The 15,039-nt window shown below is 39.8% G+C and overlaps 1 protein-coding gene across 1 annotated transcript in view; it reads left to right on the top strand.

Annotated features, from left to right (window-relative positions):
* The window catches only part of cacna1ha (calcium channel, voltage-dependent, T type, alpha 1H subunit a), a gene marked incomplete at both ends in the record, with an annotated part of 108,432 nt that overhangs the window by 86,552 nt on the left and 6,841 nt on the right, over nt 1-15,039 (top strand). Inside the window, 16 exons of the mRNA XM_083896901.1 lie at nt 1,172-1,259; nt 1,419-1,675; nt 2,180-2,557; nt 4,332-4,435; nt 4,762-4,885; nt 5,141-5,209; nt 5,337-5,521; nt 5,644-5,770; nt 7,132-7,257; nt 7,379-7,468; nt 8,006-8,219; nt 10,539-10,690; nt 11,237-11,346; nt 12,321-12,454; nt 12,794-12,864; nt 14,260-14,338. Coding sequence (XP_083753027.1) covers nt 1,172-1,259; nt 1,419-1,675; nt 2,180-2,557; nt 4,332-4,435; nt 4,762-4,885; nt 5,141-5,209; nt 5,337-5,521; nt 5,644-5,770; nt 7,132-7,257; nt 7,379-7,468; nt 8,006-8,219; nt 10,539-10,690; nt 11,237-11,346; nt 12,321-12,454; nt 12,794-12,864; nt 14,260-14,338 — 2,308 coding nt within the window. The remainder of the gene's footprint in view (nt 1-1,171; nt 1,260-1,418; nt 1,676-2,179; nt 2,558-4,331; nt 4,436-4,761; nt 4,886-5,140; nt 5,210-5,336; nt 5,522-5,643; nt 5,771-7,131; nt 7,258-7,378; nt 7,469-8,005; nt 8,220-10,538; nt 10,691-11,236; nt 11,347-12,320; nt 12,455-12,793; nt 12,865-14,259; nt 14,339-15,039) is intronic.

Here is a 15,039-nt window from a genome sequence, read left to right as displayed (position 1 = left end):
GTTGTAAGTCTGGACCCTAATCAGACTGTCACTGTCATAAAAGGCATGACTGCTTTAAAAGGAGGAGGAGAAGATGATAAAATATTTTTTTGTGGTTACACAAATGCACTCCCTCTTTCAGATAATCAATTCTTCCTCATGTGGCCTTGTTATCGCGTCGTGCACCTGGTGCACAATTCACCTCTGTCTGTGAAAATCTCCTCTGACCACTGAACGCAAAGCACTTTGTGCTCTCTGTGCTTTGATTAAAAAAAAAAATGACCAGCTGTCGTCGTCGCCTCGGTGATACTTAACTGTGGAGAAAAGACGAAAAAAGGAATGCGACAAATAGGGGTGGTGGAAAAAAAAACATTCACATAAGAATCGCGATTCTGATCATCCACAATTTTTTTTTTGTATTAATTTTTGAAGTTTCTGTTTTGAAAAAACACACAAAACACCAGTTTGTGTTATTTGTGTACAGTTTATTTTGTAACGTCTTTTTGTAACGTTAATTTTGTTGTACAGTAAGTACGTTTTTATTTGTTTTGAATGAATGTTCACTTTTGTCTTAAGTTTGCCTTACATCATTGGAATCAGTTTATTTAAAAATCACATTATCTTATACAAACTGTATCGTTTTAATGCCATAATTTGTTGGGATGTGAATCTTTGGGTGGCTCTTGATTCGATTCTGATTCTTAGGGTCACGATTCGATTCAAAATTGATTCTCGATTCAAAAATTGATACAATGCATAGTGTGTTAAGGCAAATTATGGCATCAAAACAATACAGTTTGTAGAAGATAAAGTAATCACAAACTTAAGACAAAAGTGAACATTTATTCATTCAAAGCAAAAAAAACTTAATTACTGTACAAAAAAATAACTTGCATAAGTTGTACACAAATAACACAAACTGGTGTTTTGTGTGTTTTTTCTAAATAGGAACTTATAGGAAAAAAATCGATTTTTGAAGTTTATGAATCGATTCAGAATCGTGGATGATTAGTATTACAATTCTTAGGTGAATCGATTTTTTTCCCCACCCCTAATAATTTGCCGTAACACTCAATTTTTGAATCGAGAATCAATTCTGAATGGAATCGTGACCCTAAGAATTGGAATCGAATCGTGAGACACCCAAAAATTCACATCCCTAACGACAAATATAACTGTGTGTATGTTGTAGGGTGATGCTAATCGGTCGGAGTCGGACGATGAGAAGAAATCCGACAACTTTGAGGAGGACGAAAAGGTGGAACAGTTCAGAGACAACGGTAAGTCAAACGACATTTAACACATTTCGTTTATTTGATAACCTGCTGTATATTTCATATTGTTACGGTGAACCTTGAGAGAAAATGCGTTTTCTGTGAGCTGACATCTGCTAATATTAAACGAAGATGCTAACAGTTACACCTTCTATTCCTATACAGAGCTAAAGATGTACTCTCTCATGATGACAGCCAACGGTCACGTTGACCCACACTGCTCCATGGCTCCGCCTATAATCATGCGGACGGCGGCGACGCCCATGCCCACTCCTAAGAGCTCTCTGGGCCCCGACTCTTTCCTCGGGGACGAGCTTGTCAGAGGCGAAATGGGATTTTCTGAGACAATAAGTGGTCACGCAGAGTCTCGCCGTGGAAGTTCCGCCTCCATGGATCCTTTAGCCTACGACCAGCATTCTTTGGTGAGCAATGGAGCAAACAAACACCAATGGAAAAGAAAAAACTACTACCCTAAACCTGTTTATTGACATCCGCCAGGAGGTATATGTTTTCTATATAAGTCTATATATGTCTGTTAGCAACATAACTCGAAAAGGCGTGAAAGGATTTGGATGAAATTTCAGGAAAATGTCCGCAATGGGACCAGGAACAAGTGATTAAAGTGATTTTGGGCGTGATCCGTAGACACTATCACTATGCCTATTGCTATATTGTGGGGGGCTGAGCTGCCTTGGCGGAGGTCTGCGCTCTCCGAGTGCTTTTCTAGTTTGTTTCTATAATAATAATTATCCCTGATTGGGGAGTGTGCAAATATAGGAAATTGTAATTGAATTCAAGTGCTTTTCCTTAGTAAATCCAACAACTGAGTGAACTTTATTCCTCTACTTTAGGAATCAGACATAGAGATTTGATCCAAAATGTCTTTAGGCAATGCATAAAACCCATACCTGTTTTTGTCTCTCTAGAATCTCTCAAGTCCCGGCCGGCGCTCCCCTCTTCCTCCCCGTGGCTCTGGCAGCTCGTGGGGAAGTCGCCGCTCCAGTTGGAACAGCCTGGGAAGAGCACCGAGTCTCAAAAGGCGAGACACCAGCGGAGAGAGGGAGAGCCTTTTGTCCGGGGAGGGAGGAGACGAGGAAGACGGTGGGGAAGATACACTGCTGGAGCCTGCTGGAAACAACAGACTACGGCCTGGGTCCTTGGAGGTGCTACAGGCGTCCACTCTCATGCCTTCCATAATAGCCGAGTACGGCGACTGTAACGGGAGGACCAGGACTTACGACCCCAACATGAACTCCACGGACAGCAAGGATGACTCCTTGCCCGAAGACGACATCGACGATGACGTAAGCTACCCTGATTTGTAGCTTCTAAAATCTACCGGAAAAACATTGTGACAAGTTGTTTGTGTTACATGAATTACTCAAACATGCCTTAGCGGGGAAAATGTGAAACTGTGAGCTGATCTCTCACAATCAGTCAACAGCAGAAATAATATGGATAATGGTGCATAATAATTACACAAAAAGCATAACATACACAATTAAAAGGCTGAGTGTTATCAATAATGTCTTCATGATGACATTGTTACCACTAAAGTCAAGAGGAAACTTTTAATAAAATCAAAGCATTGAGAAAATCTAATGGTTAGTCGGGCTGTGCAATCTAATAATTAGAATCCACAATGCATCATGATGTATTGCATCTTAAATGTTCTACATTGACGCATACTATTTCTTAATCAATCAATACATGTTGTCAGATGAATACAGTCCCTGTGGTTGTGCATTTATATGTGTGTGTGTTCTTTTATGTGTATCTTTGTGAGGAAATTTTGTCAATTTTAAAGGGCTTTTTTTGGGGTTAAGACTTGGTTTTAGGGTTAGGGTGAGAATTGAGTCGAGGTTAGGTTTAGGTAAAGGCATTTGGTTGTGATTGTTAAGGTTAGGGTAAGGGAGTGTCCTCAGTACAAACACTGTGCGAGAGACTTTGTCTGTGAACTCCCCCGGTAGTTTTGGGTGACCTCTGTTATGACAGCGTCGATGGTTTTATTGGCTCCAAATTGAGTTTATGAACCCATGATATCCACTGAAGCAAAATAACTCTCCTGGGCTCACTGTATATGGGAGGCTTAATACAGACCTACCTCCAGTGTGTGTGTGTGTGTGTGTGATATGCAAGCTGAGACGTGTATGTTGATGCCTGCGATTCTCTGTGTGTGTCTGTGTCAAGGATTATGGATTTCAGCTGCAAGGATATTTGAGCAGGAAGTTCTTTTCATCCACACATTCACACTTGAACACACACACACACACACACACACACACACACACACACACACACACACACACACACACACACAGATAAATACACCCTCACACAAGCGGCAGCCTGCCAAATAATCAGTGTCTCTGAGCTGCTCAACATTTGGCTCTTTTAATTAGAAGCTGGGCACCTCAGCTTTCTTCAGTTTGTTTTTATCACACACTTAAACGATTCTCACCAAACTTGTCATTATAAAATTAGTCATTGTGGTTGTCAAGCAACAATAAAGAAAAAAGGATACTGATTAACACATTAATAAACAGTATGATGTATGTTATATCTGATTTGAATTCATTCATTTATTACCTTATTTTCACACCTTTTCACCCTTTTTGGCTGCAGGTGCGTTAATAAAGTCCACTTAAACTTTATAAATACACCTTGAAATGTAATTTTTTTAAAGAGATTCAATGTGTTTCCCCTTAACCGAAGCTTACAGACATTAGACAACTTTGTTAAAACAAACATTTACTACATTTCACTAATTTGTCTGCAAGATAAGAAAACAAACTATATTTATACTTTAAAACTGCTGACCTTTTTTTGAATCACAATCACTGCGTTTGGCATAAGTGCCATCATTTCTGTCCTAGTCATTCACTGAAGTGAAGATGTGATTTGTGACAGGCGACTTGCTCGCATCTTTCAATTTGACGTAAATCGCTTCAATGTGGAGAAGAAAGAAGAACATAATTTTCTCCCCTGAAATGAAACTCACAACATTTACTGACGGTGTACAAAGGAGTCATTATGGTTGCTGCTGTTGTTGATGTGTGAACCTTTCACCCCGTACAGAGCTCTTTTTTCCTCTGGATCAAGAAGGAGCTCCTCAACATGAAGCCCCGCTGGTGCAAAGAGCACGAAGAATGGGCGCTGTATTTGTTCTCGCCAGAGAACCAGTGAGTCCTCCACACTTCACAATCTGACTCACCATTTATGGCCATATTGTTCCATTTCGTTGGGATTTAATCATTCATAACGTGATCATACTCCAGTCAGATGGTACATACAGTATGTAGATACTTTCTGTGGTGTAATCTGAGCTGTCCACTTATGATGTACACTGGTTTCTTCATTCCCTTTGTTCTCTTTCCTACTGTTGTTTTATTAGATTATCTATGTTCCCTTTTCTCATCTATCTTTATGTTTACAGCTTTCTCACTGATAGCTTTAATCGACCATGGACATAATTATTCTAAATGTGTGTGTTCATGTGTGTGTTCAGATTCCGTGTTCGGTGCCAAGCTGTGATCTCGCACAGACTGTTCGACCACATAGTCCTTGTTTTCATCTTCCTCAACTGCATCACCATCGCTCTGGAGAGACCCGACATCCAGCTGCAGAGCACGGTGAGACGCGCACACGCAACCTGCAATTTTGCGAGGTGTCCGCATGCACTCTGCATCTAAGTGTGTTTCTACACCAGCGTGCCTATACAACTGAAATTCAAGTAAACAAATAAAAGCTTCCCTCGACAGGAGATGCTGCTTAGCAACACCAAGACTAACAACTATGTTTACTACAGTAGTTTCCCAAACACCAGGCATGGAACATCTTACTGCTTGTTTTTATTGTCATTATAAGAATGTCATTCTCTTCTCTAGGAGCGACTCTTTCTGACTGTGTCCAACTACGTTTTCACTGTGATCTTCTTTGCAGAAATGGCCATTAAGGTAAAAAATAATTGTTCTCTTCTCTAAATTTTAATATTGCGGTGAAAAGTCAACGTTTGTGTGTGAGTGAGGTAAAACCGTTGTGTTTTCAGCTTTGGCTCAGTGTTTTGTTTTCTTGAACCTCCAGGTTTCTGCTCTCGGTTTCTGCTTTGGGAAGCAGAGCTACCTCCAGTCCAGCTGGAATGTTCTGGACGGTTTGTTGGTCTTTGTGTCTCTGGTGGATATTCTGGTCTCTATGGCCTACACTGGAGGAAACAGGATCCTGGGCATCCTCAGAGTCCTGCGCCTGCTACGTACACTACGCCCACTCAGGTAAATGCTTGATTCGATTACATGTGTAGTTGTTTTACATCGGTGTGGCTTGAAAATTCTACTGAACATGAAAACGTCCTGCCCGATTTCATTTTTCTACCACTTGTTTTTGTGTTTTCCAGGGTTATTAGTCGAGCCCCTGGGTTGAAGCTGGTTGTGGAAACTCTCATTACTTCTCTCAGACCCATCGGGAACATCGTTCTTATCTGCTGCGCCTTCTTCATTGTCTTCGGCATCCTGGGGGTTCAGGTAGTTTGCATTCGCATGCAGTAAAACACCGAGCTGCTACTCGCATTAATCAAGTCACAGTTTAACAACATGCAGTGCTTTTTAAGCAAAATTGCAAAGCTTTTCTTTCCCTTTAGTGGCTTCAATCAGTATGTTTACATGATGTAATGTTAGTCTGACTAAAACCAGACTTACATAACAGCATTTAAATATATTCAGACAGAAACTGTACTAAAACCCAGATAATATGATTACTGTAAATGTCCAACCAGACTCAAAGTAGCCATGGCACTCTGCATGTTCTACAGTTCCCATCCGAGTGCTTTGACCTGAAGATAATAGAAGAAGCCGGTGCACAGAGGAAAAGTTACAAACAACATAGTCAAATCCAAACCAGTTAAAGGTCCCATATTATGCAAATCAACTTTTTCAATCATTTAAATACTTATATTTGGGACTCTGGAGGTCAATGCGCTAAATTCCTGGAATTATTGTCTCGCGGCGCTCTGCTTTGTCAGTACAACACGCAAGAGTGCTGGGGAGGGAAATGGTATCCGAAAATCGGAAGTGCGCATTCTATTCTTGGCTCCACAGTGCAGCTCTACACAAACTTCCAGCCTCAGAGAATTTATCTGTCCAGTGGATACATGTTATATATGACGGCAATGTGCCTGCTAGAGCCTGCAAATGATCACTTTTCCAAATGCTAACTGCTGTTAGCTCCAAGTAGCCTCTGTGGCTGATGTAATTTCCTGTCCCTTAAGTTTCGTTTCCTTTTTTTTTTTAAGGTGGACCTAAAGAGATACTACTAAACAGAGCATTCAGAACAGGGCTGTTTTAGCAGGGTGATTAAACTGCTGTGGTGCTTCATCCTTATGGTATTTTGACCAAAGCAAGTCACAGACATGTTCATTAGGACACCAGGGAACTAGTTTAACTTGGAGAAATAGGATATAATATGAGTCCTTTCATTTTCGGAATAACAAGGAGATTAAATGTATGCTCTCTTAGCTTAAATAATTAAATATTTTGAATTTAACTTATGGTTGGAAGATGAAATAACACTTGACGTGCTGTTTTGGTTTGCGATGTAACACTGACAAGCTGAAAGGGGGCGTTTTGCCATCTAGTATATAATAGAGGCGGACACACTTCAGTTATAAATCAATTGCGATTGCATGTGTACCTGGACAAAGAGAGTTCTCGGGTTAAACAGCCTAACTTTGGAAACAAAGTGTGAAAAGGCACAACATGACCTCCAGCCTCTTCCACGTTAGCACTTAATGATAAATAATAAGTCAGTCAAGTCAGTTTATTCCTGTTATTAATAGCTGTTGATCCAATTGTCCAGCAAACCTCTTTCTCTGCGTCTCACACTCTAGCTATTCAAAGGGAAGTTCTACCATTGCGAAGGTCTGGACACGAAGAACGTCACAAACAAATCGGACTGTCTGCAGGCAAATTTCCGCTGGATACGAAGGAAGTACAACTTTGACAACCTGGTCCAGGTATAATTCAACAGACTGACTCACCTCGCTGCTCGACTTTTATGTCTTGATCTTGGTTTAAAAGAAACATTTTGGTCAACTTAAAGAAAAGTATATGTGTGTATCTTTGATTCCAAACCAGGCGCTGATGTCACTGTTTGTGCTATCGTGTAAGGATGGCTGGGTTAACATCATGTACGATGGGCTGGATGCAGTGGGAGTGGACCAGCAGGTAAATAATACGTGTGCTTTTTTGTGTGGCGTGACTGTAGATATTTTGTTAATGAATATTATCAGCAAAACAAAGCACTTAACCATAACCTCAGCATTTGAATTAAGCTAAAAATAAGTGTTAAAGCAGCACAGTGGGAGTGAACAATGGAATTATGATTTAATTCAAAAATAAAAAAAAAAAATAAGCCAGGTTTAATCACATTGTAATAATAACAGAATCTCAGTAAAGACCCAGAGGAAAAATGGAGGACACGCAGCTCAAAGCTTTATTTGATATTGCTGTCCTCGCTTTCAGGAGCCTGTGGTGTAATTGAATGAAACAGTGTGTCCTCAGATAGTCAGTCATTTTGCAGAGTGAGACTAAACCCAAACTATTAAAAGAAAGAAATAATTCTTGATGCTTAATTGCTGCACTGGCATTTATATTGTCCTTTTTTTTAAACTTACCCGGAAGGGGATTTTCAAACAATGGCCTCATTTATTACAGAATCTTCTATTTTTCCGACTTAACTATACTAATCTCTATACTTCTCAGCCTGTGAGGAACCACAATCCCTGGATGCTGCTCTACTTCATCTCCTTCCTGCTCATTGTCAGCTTCTTCGTCCTGAACATGTTTGTCGGCGTCGTGGTGGAGAACTTCCACAAGTGCCGGCAGGACCAGGAGGAGGAGGAGGCTCGCTTACGGGAGGAGAAGAGGCTCAAAATGATAGAGAAAAAGCGCAGGAGTAAGGAGAATGGAGGGGCTGGTCGGTAGACTATTTTTCTGAGCACTGCCTGCTTTCAGAGCCTGACGAAAAAGAGAAGGGGAATGGAAAAAAAATCTGTTTTGAGTTAATCTTAAAACAAAAAAAAAAACAATGAGGGAGAGGTTAAAATGATTGGCTAGCTCACGCAAACAGTGGCTGATCGCTGAAAGACAGCGTGGGCTACGCCAATCTGATGCATGTAACTGCATGACTGCGGCCCTCCCACAATACTTCACTAACAATGCATGGAAAACCTAACAGGGCTGAGCCCATTCTAACAAACCTATAAACCATACAAGTCATGTTAATCTACTAAAAAAGTAAGAGATAAATATACATGACTTTTTTTGTTGTCCACTACATGTAATGCTCCTCATTCTCTCCCCATGAGTGCATGAGTACAACCCTCATCCCAAGTTTTCTCCAGACAGGAATAGAAAATTCTTCCCGAACGTGCTTTGACGGGCAGACTCAGAAACATAGCAGACATTTTTGGCTGCTATATTTGTTACGTGGCTGTTACTGTAGATGTTAAGTTACTTGCATAAATAAGACTTTTAAAGCACATGCTGGTAGAAACAGTGGATACACACCACCTATTGCAAAGGACGTCCAAAAGGAGGAAGCCTCACTGTAGTAATTCATGATGTGGAGCTGAGGCTAAACATTTCAAATATGTATATATGGCAAAGGAGAGCTCCACAGTTTGGACACAAGACAAAATGATACCTGTTAATTAGAGAATTACACTAGAGGGCAGCATATGGTGTGATCTCACTTGTCTAAAACGACTGACAAATTTGAATTCATCTTACCATCTGTCACTGACAAATTAAAGGTGCATTATGTAATAAATCTCAAGAAACTGACCATAAAATCCTCCTAATAATTATGTCACAGAGACTCAGGAATAATGTTCATATAACAAACTGAACTCACCAACAACAACAGTACAGACAAAATATTTGCATTTAAAAAAATATTTTGCAGACTGCAAATCAAATCATGCATGCTTATGTTTTGAAATCATGTTTTGGCATGTGGCGCCACCTACCGCCATCCAATCATTGCAGTCAGTAGAGTCTCAGCTTCCTAGCAACCACGGGTTGCCAGTTACATCAGAAAACAAAACCTAAAAGACCTCTGTAATTTGAATTTGAATGTAGTAACCGTTTTTGGCCACATTTTTACATATGGCACCTTTAAGCAAAAAACCCTCTAAATTCACTTTATAAAATAAAGTTTTAGACTATTGAGAACTTAAAATTACTGTAGTGATGCAAGAAATGGGGCTTCATGGTTTGGTATAATGGTGAAATAATAACATAAGAGATTTAAAAACTAGATAAAAATTAAAGTCGTAAATGAAAATGTAAGTTGTTGAATATACCCTGCACAGCTTCTTCCCAACCATAGATGTTCGATGAAAGGCATGACAGCATGCAGCAGACAGACAGGGCATGGTAAACATGGGAGGGGGTATTGACACATGCACGTGTACGCACACAAACACGTTCAAAATCCTCAACATGGACATGTGAGTGCACAGAAAATAAACCGTACATCTAGAAGCTGACGCATAATGTCATACATACATATGTTTAAATGCTTTTTTTAATGATATTTTCCACTATAATGGAGCAGTAATGGATTTAATAAAAAATGCTCCACTCAAAGAATGTTTAATATATAGAAATGTAACTGTTTGCCATTATGACTGGAGCCAGAACAAACTGATATTACAGTTTTTTAAATAGAGGTCGTTCAAGGCCTTTCTTAGCTACTACAACAGGTATTTTTGATTTACTTTTCATTTTTCAAAAAACTACTTGATCTCATGAACTGTAGCCTGTCTTAACATCTTATCTAAAATAACAAAATGTATAACATAGCAAACCTGTGACTCTCATGTCCTCTCCCATTTGAACATTCCATACAGGCAGTGGTGTGCACACAGGGCTTAAACTAACTTGCTAACCTATTAATGAATGAATGAATTAATTAATTATTTATAAACTTGATATAATAATTCAGGGATCTAATGATGTGATGTGACCTGGAAATAATAATAATAAAAAAAACTTTAATTGTCCAAATATAAATAATATACTGGTTTAATGAAAGCATCTGTTGCTCCTTTTTCCTTGTGCACACCACTGAGTACATGTCATGTTTAAAATTCAGAGCACAGTTCCTCACACTGGCACTACTCCTGTCTCTGTGTGTTGCAACTGTTTCCTCTTACCTCTTGTATCTCTTCTTGTGTGTGTGTGTGTGTGTGTATGTGTGTGTGTGTGTGTGTGTGTTTTCCTGCTCCAGAGGCCAAGCAGAGACCTTACTATGCAGACTACTCTCCCCTGCGACTGTCCATCCACAAGCTGTGCACCAGCCACTACCTGGACCTCTTCATCACCTTCATCATCTGCATCAACGTCGTCACCATGAGCATCGAGCACTACAACCAGCCGAAGGTACTGTGTTCAAACACGGGCGCACAAAACAACACTCATAACATCACATAATTCTGCATTAAACAGAAATAATGTTTGTTATTAATTGCCATTATGTAAATCAAACTGACTGCCAGCATTAGCATTAAAACTGATTTATGATCCTGTAGAGTGTTTTTAAATAGAAAACCATTGATGCATGTAAAAGCCTAGTGTGTAAGAATTATGGCGCTTTTCCACTGTACGGTTCTAACTCCCCTTTACTATGTGCAACAGCAAATGATGGTGGCCTTCACATACCAAAAATGATTCAATGTTATATAAGACTTATTCTAAGATTATACTTTTAACAAACTACTTTCCTGCAAACAAACCCTCCTAAATGTGCCACACTGGTCCTTGACACAGAAGTACCACAATCTATGTTTTTGAATATTGCTTTTAAATCATGCATTTTTGTCCTACTATGAATTAAAAAAAAAGGGTTTGTTAGACAAAATGACGAAGAGTCTAGTCTGTGCTGTGTTGATGACACGGATGTGCTTGCGTCTGTGTGTGTGTGTGCAGTATTTAGAGGAGGTTCTGAAGTACTGCAACTACGTGTTCACCATCATCTTCGTCATCGAGACCCTGCTCAAACTGGTGGCCTTTGGCATACACAGGTTCTTCAAAGACAGGTAACACATACTGCTGTCATATCTAATATTTTATCTCTGTATTTGTATGTATTTCTTTATTTTTATTTTTTTGCATATAAAAAAGAAAATAAAGATACAATATAAGTTCCATGAGAGGATGACAGAGAATGAAAATTCCTCTAGAGGCTTGAAAATCATTGTCATTCTCCTGTGAGCTTATTACTTGGATTATTTAAATTTCAGTCTATATCAAACATACAAAAGTATTATGTCGGGAACAATACACAAAAAAGCACCTTATACAGTAAAGTATTATTTTGTAAAGAGCCCAAACCAAGTTTGGAGATTTGTTGGGGAGTGAGTTTATTCCCCAACAGATCTACCAACAAATGGTTAGATTAGATTATCTGCCGGGCTACTCTGTAATCTAAACTCTCTGCTCACTAATCACCACCAGCAGCTCGGCATCATGACTTCTTCCTCTCCTTTGCTTGTGCGCTTCTTTTGTCTAACTCACAATAATGCCAAAAATAAATAGGTTTTCAGTAGTGTGTGGTGCTCTGCAAACCCCAACCGCTGAACCAACAGAGACGTCTATAAGGAATGGACAGAAACAATTATTTCCTATGACAGACATTATGATAGACACAAAAGAATGTAATGTGTAAAGAAAAGAAAAGCTCAGGCATAAAATGATAGATGAAATTACTTCTTATCGCTTAACAAATCGACACAGCGACGTTTGACTGGCACTAAACCATGTTGGCTACTGAAGAAGTCGTCTCATGCCATTATTATAAGTCTCTGCATGAGACTGACACAAATGGGCAGTATATATATATATATATATAGTATATATAGTATATATTATATAAAGTGATTCAGAAAGCTCTTAATAAGGCTACATTCACATCACATAAAACACATGCTGAATTCACAAGGACATTCGCTTGTGCATACAACTCAACACGCTGCTTATTATCTTAATACTTAATGCCTGTGTTCATGTAAAGGTGGAATCAGCTGGATATCGCTATCGTGGCATTGTCCATCATGGGCATCACACTGGAGGAGCTGAAAATGAGCGCATCGCTGCCCATAAACCCGACCATCATCAGGATTATGAGAGTACTCAGAATAGCCAGAGGTACAGTATATATCTTTTATTTTGTTCCCAATAACAGGACGCCGAGTAAGTTGTGGTTGTGTCACTTTCACGACAACAGACATAAACTTTATTTTTTTAATGCACTTTTTTTTTTTTTTTTTTACGAACGTGCCTTGTCCCTGTGTTTTCTTGTAAACTGAAAATGTTAAAAGTAATCTCTCACAGGTGCCTCCTGGCTCACAGACGTAAATACAAATCCCCACCGTGTCTGCCGGTATCACAGCAGTGCCGCGCTGTGTGACGTTGTAAATTCTGCTTTTCTCTGCGAGCGGCGACAGCTCTGTGTTTAAAAGTGCTCCTGTGTGTCTTTCTCTGCAGTGCTGAAACTTCTTAAGATGGCCACGGGGATGAGAGCTCTGCTGGATACTGTCATGCAAGCGCTGCCACAGGTAAACACAGACTCTGCGGGTTCTAAAACACAAAAGTTCACGCTTTTTTTTGTGTTTCATTAACTTGTTTTTTTGGGAGGGGAATTAATGATCAGTATAAAGGTTTTCTTTGGAATAGAAAGAGCTCTGAAAAACTCATGCCAGATTATGAATATTTAATACGAGACGTATTCGTCTATATAGCAAAATTCATATTCTGACCCAATTATGTCTGGGTTTTTTTTTTACATATACCTCTCTACAGCTTGAACTCTGCATGCCATTTGTTGTGTTATTTATAGCGTATGAAACACTAACAACTGCCTGAACCATAACATAAGTTTTTTTCCAGTCATACAAACATAAAAATCCATAATTTAGAAGTGGTTGACAGACAGATTATGCAGCCGACTTTCCTGATGTTACTTAATGTGTTTTTCTATCCAGTCAAGACATGTTTGTTTAGAAGCAAAGAGCAGCCACATCTCAGATTATGATGCACATGTATTAATAGTCACCGCTCTTGTTTGTTAAATGTTAAGAGGAAGTGGATAAACGTTCCCAGAATCCTACATGAAGACACACTGCAACATTGGTTGCCAGATATTAGTGTGCAGCTTAGATTTAAATCACTTTGTTGTCATGTCATGTTGGCATTTTGTATATGAAATATTCCTTTTTTTGTGAAGTGTTGGGGCATATAACAAATATAGATATCCATCCATCCTTAACCACTTTATCCTTTACACATGGCCGCATATAGAGACAAACAACCATCCACTCTCACACTCACACGGTCAATTTAGAGCAGGGGTCACCAACGTGGTGCCCGCGGGCGCCTGGTAGCCCGCAGGCAGCCAATACGGTGCCCGCGGGCTCACTTCACTTCACCTCACGTGCATGTATCCGTATGATCGCTCAGTAAAATATCTTTGATATTGTTTATAAAAACTGGTGCTGAGTAAGCACTGGAATGAATGTGTATGCAGTTGAATGCATAATATTAATCATTTAAATGGTAAACAAAAAAAAATGTTAATGTGGTAGCCCTCCATATTATTTTTTAACCTTCAGGTAGCTCTCATCTCAAAAAGGTTGGTGACCCCTGATTTAGAGTGTACCAATTTGCCTAATCCCCAAATCTGTATGTTTTTGTACTGTGGGAGGAAACTGGAGAATTCATGTTTATGTTTTGAAATCATGTTTTGGCATGTGGCGCCACCTACCGGTGTCTACAATCATTGCAGTCGGTAGTGTCTCAGCTGCCGAGCAACCACGGGTTGCCAGATACGTCCGAAAACGAAACCTAAAAGACCTCGGTATTTTGAATTTGAATGTAGTAACCGTTTTTGGCCACATTCTTACATGTGGCACCTTTAATGAAACCAACTGATGTGCATTTTTTTTTCTTCTTAGGTGGGAAACCTCGGTCTCCTCTTCATGCTGCTCTTCTTCATCTATGCTGCGCTGGGAGTGGAGCTCTTTGGCAAACTGGGTCAGTCACACGACTGGCATCCACACACACACACACACACACCACGCAGCTTCAGCAAAAAAAAGAAAAAGGGGTTTTGAATCCAATCATTACCACCACAGTCACGACATACATCAGATTTCCCCTGCCTGAACTGTCTCTGTCGAAAATCCACAGTCTCTACTCCCATCTGTCTCCTCTTCTCTCTTCCCCACATTCTCACATTAAAGTCTCGCTCTGAACAAGAGATCACATTTGCATGATCACGTTTTATTTACATATCGCCTCCCCCAAGAGGGCTGCCTCTATCCAAGTCATTTTTCTCTGTGAGCGCTACAATGTGTTTGGGAAGAGGATTAACACAAAAAAAAAAAGAATCTGAGGGGACAAAGTGAAAAAGTTGGTGACGAGGAAGTCGCCATCTGTGAAATGCTATTATAATTTCACTCGACACACACACATTGGGGAAATGCTTTCCAGTTTTTCCACAAAGCAAAAAAGTCCCCGTTCCGTTTTGCGCTATGATTTGTGCTTCAGTCAAAGCGGCTCACGATGCGCACGTCGCGTTAAATGCTGCGTTAAGGATTTCTCAAAGCTGAGAATTGTGCAATTCACGGTGTGTTTACTGTTATATAGAGAAGTGTGGAGTACACCATGCTTTACATCCACAGTAATGACTGTGGGGTTTTCTTCTGGGCTCAGAAAATATCGAAAGAAACACA

This window comes from Microchirus variegatus (assembly GCF_963457635.1).
Source record: "Microchirus variegatus genome assembly, chromosome: 10".
In the NCBI taxonomy this organism is placed as follows: domain Eukaryota; kingdom Metazoa; phylum Chordata; class Actinopteri; order Pleuronectiformes; family Soleidae; genus Microchirus; species Microchirus variegatus.
Note: the sequence above shows the minus strand (reverse complement) of the source record. Positions and strands in the feature narration are given on the sequence as shown.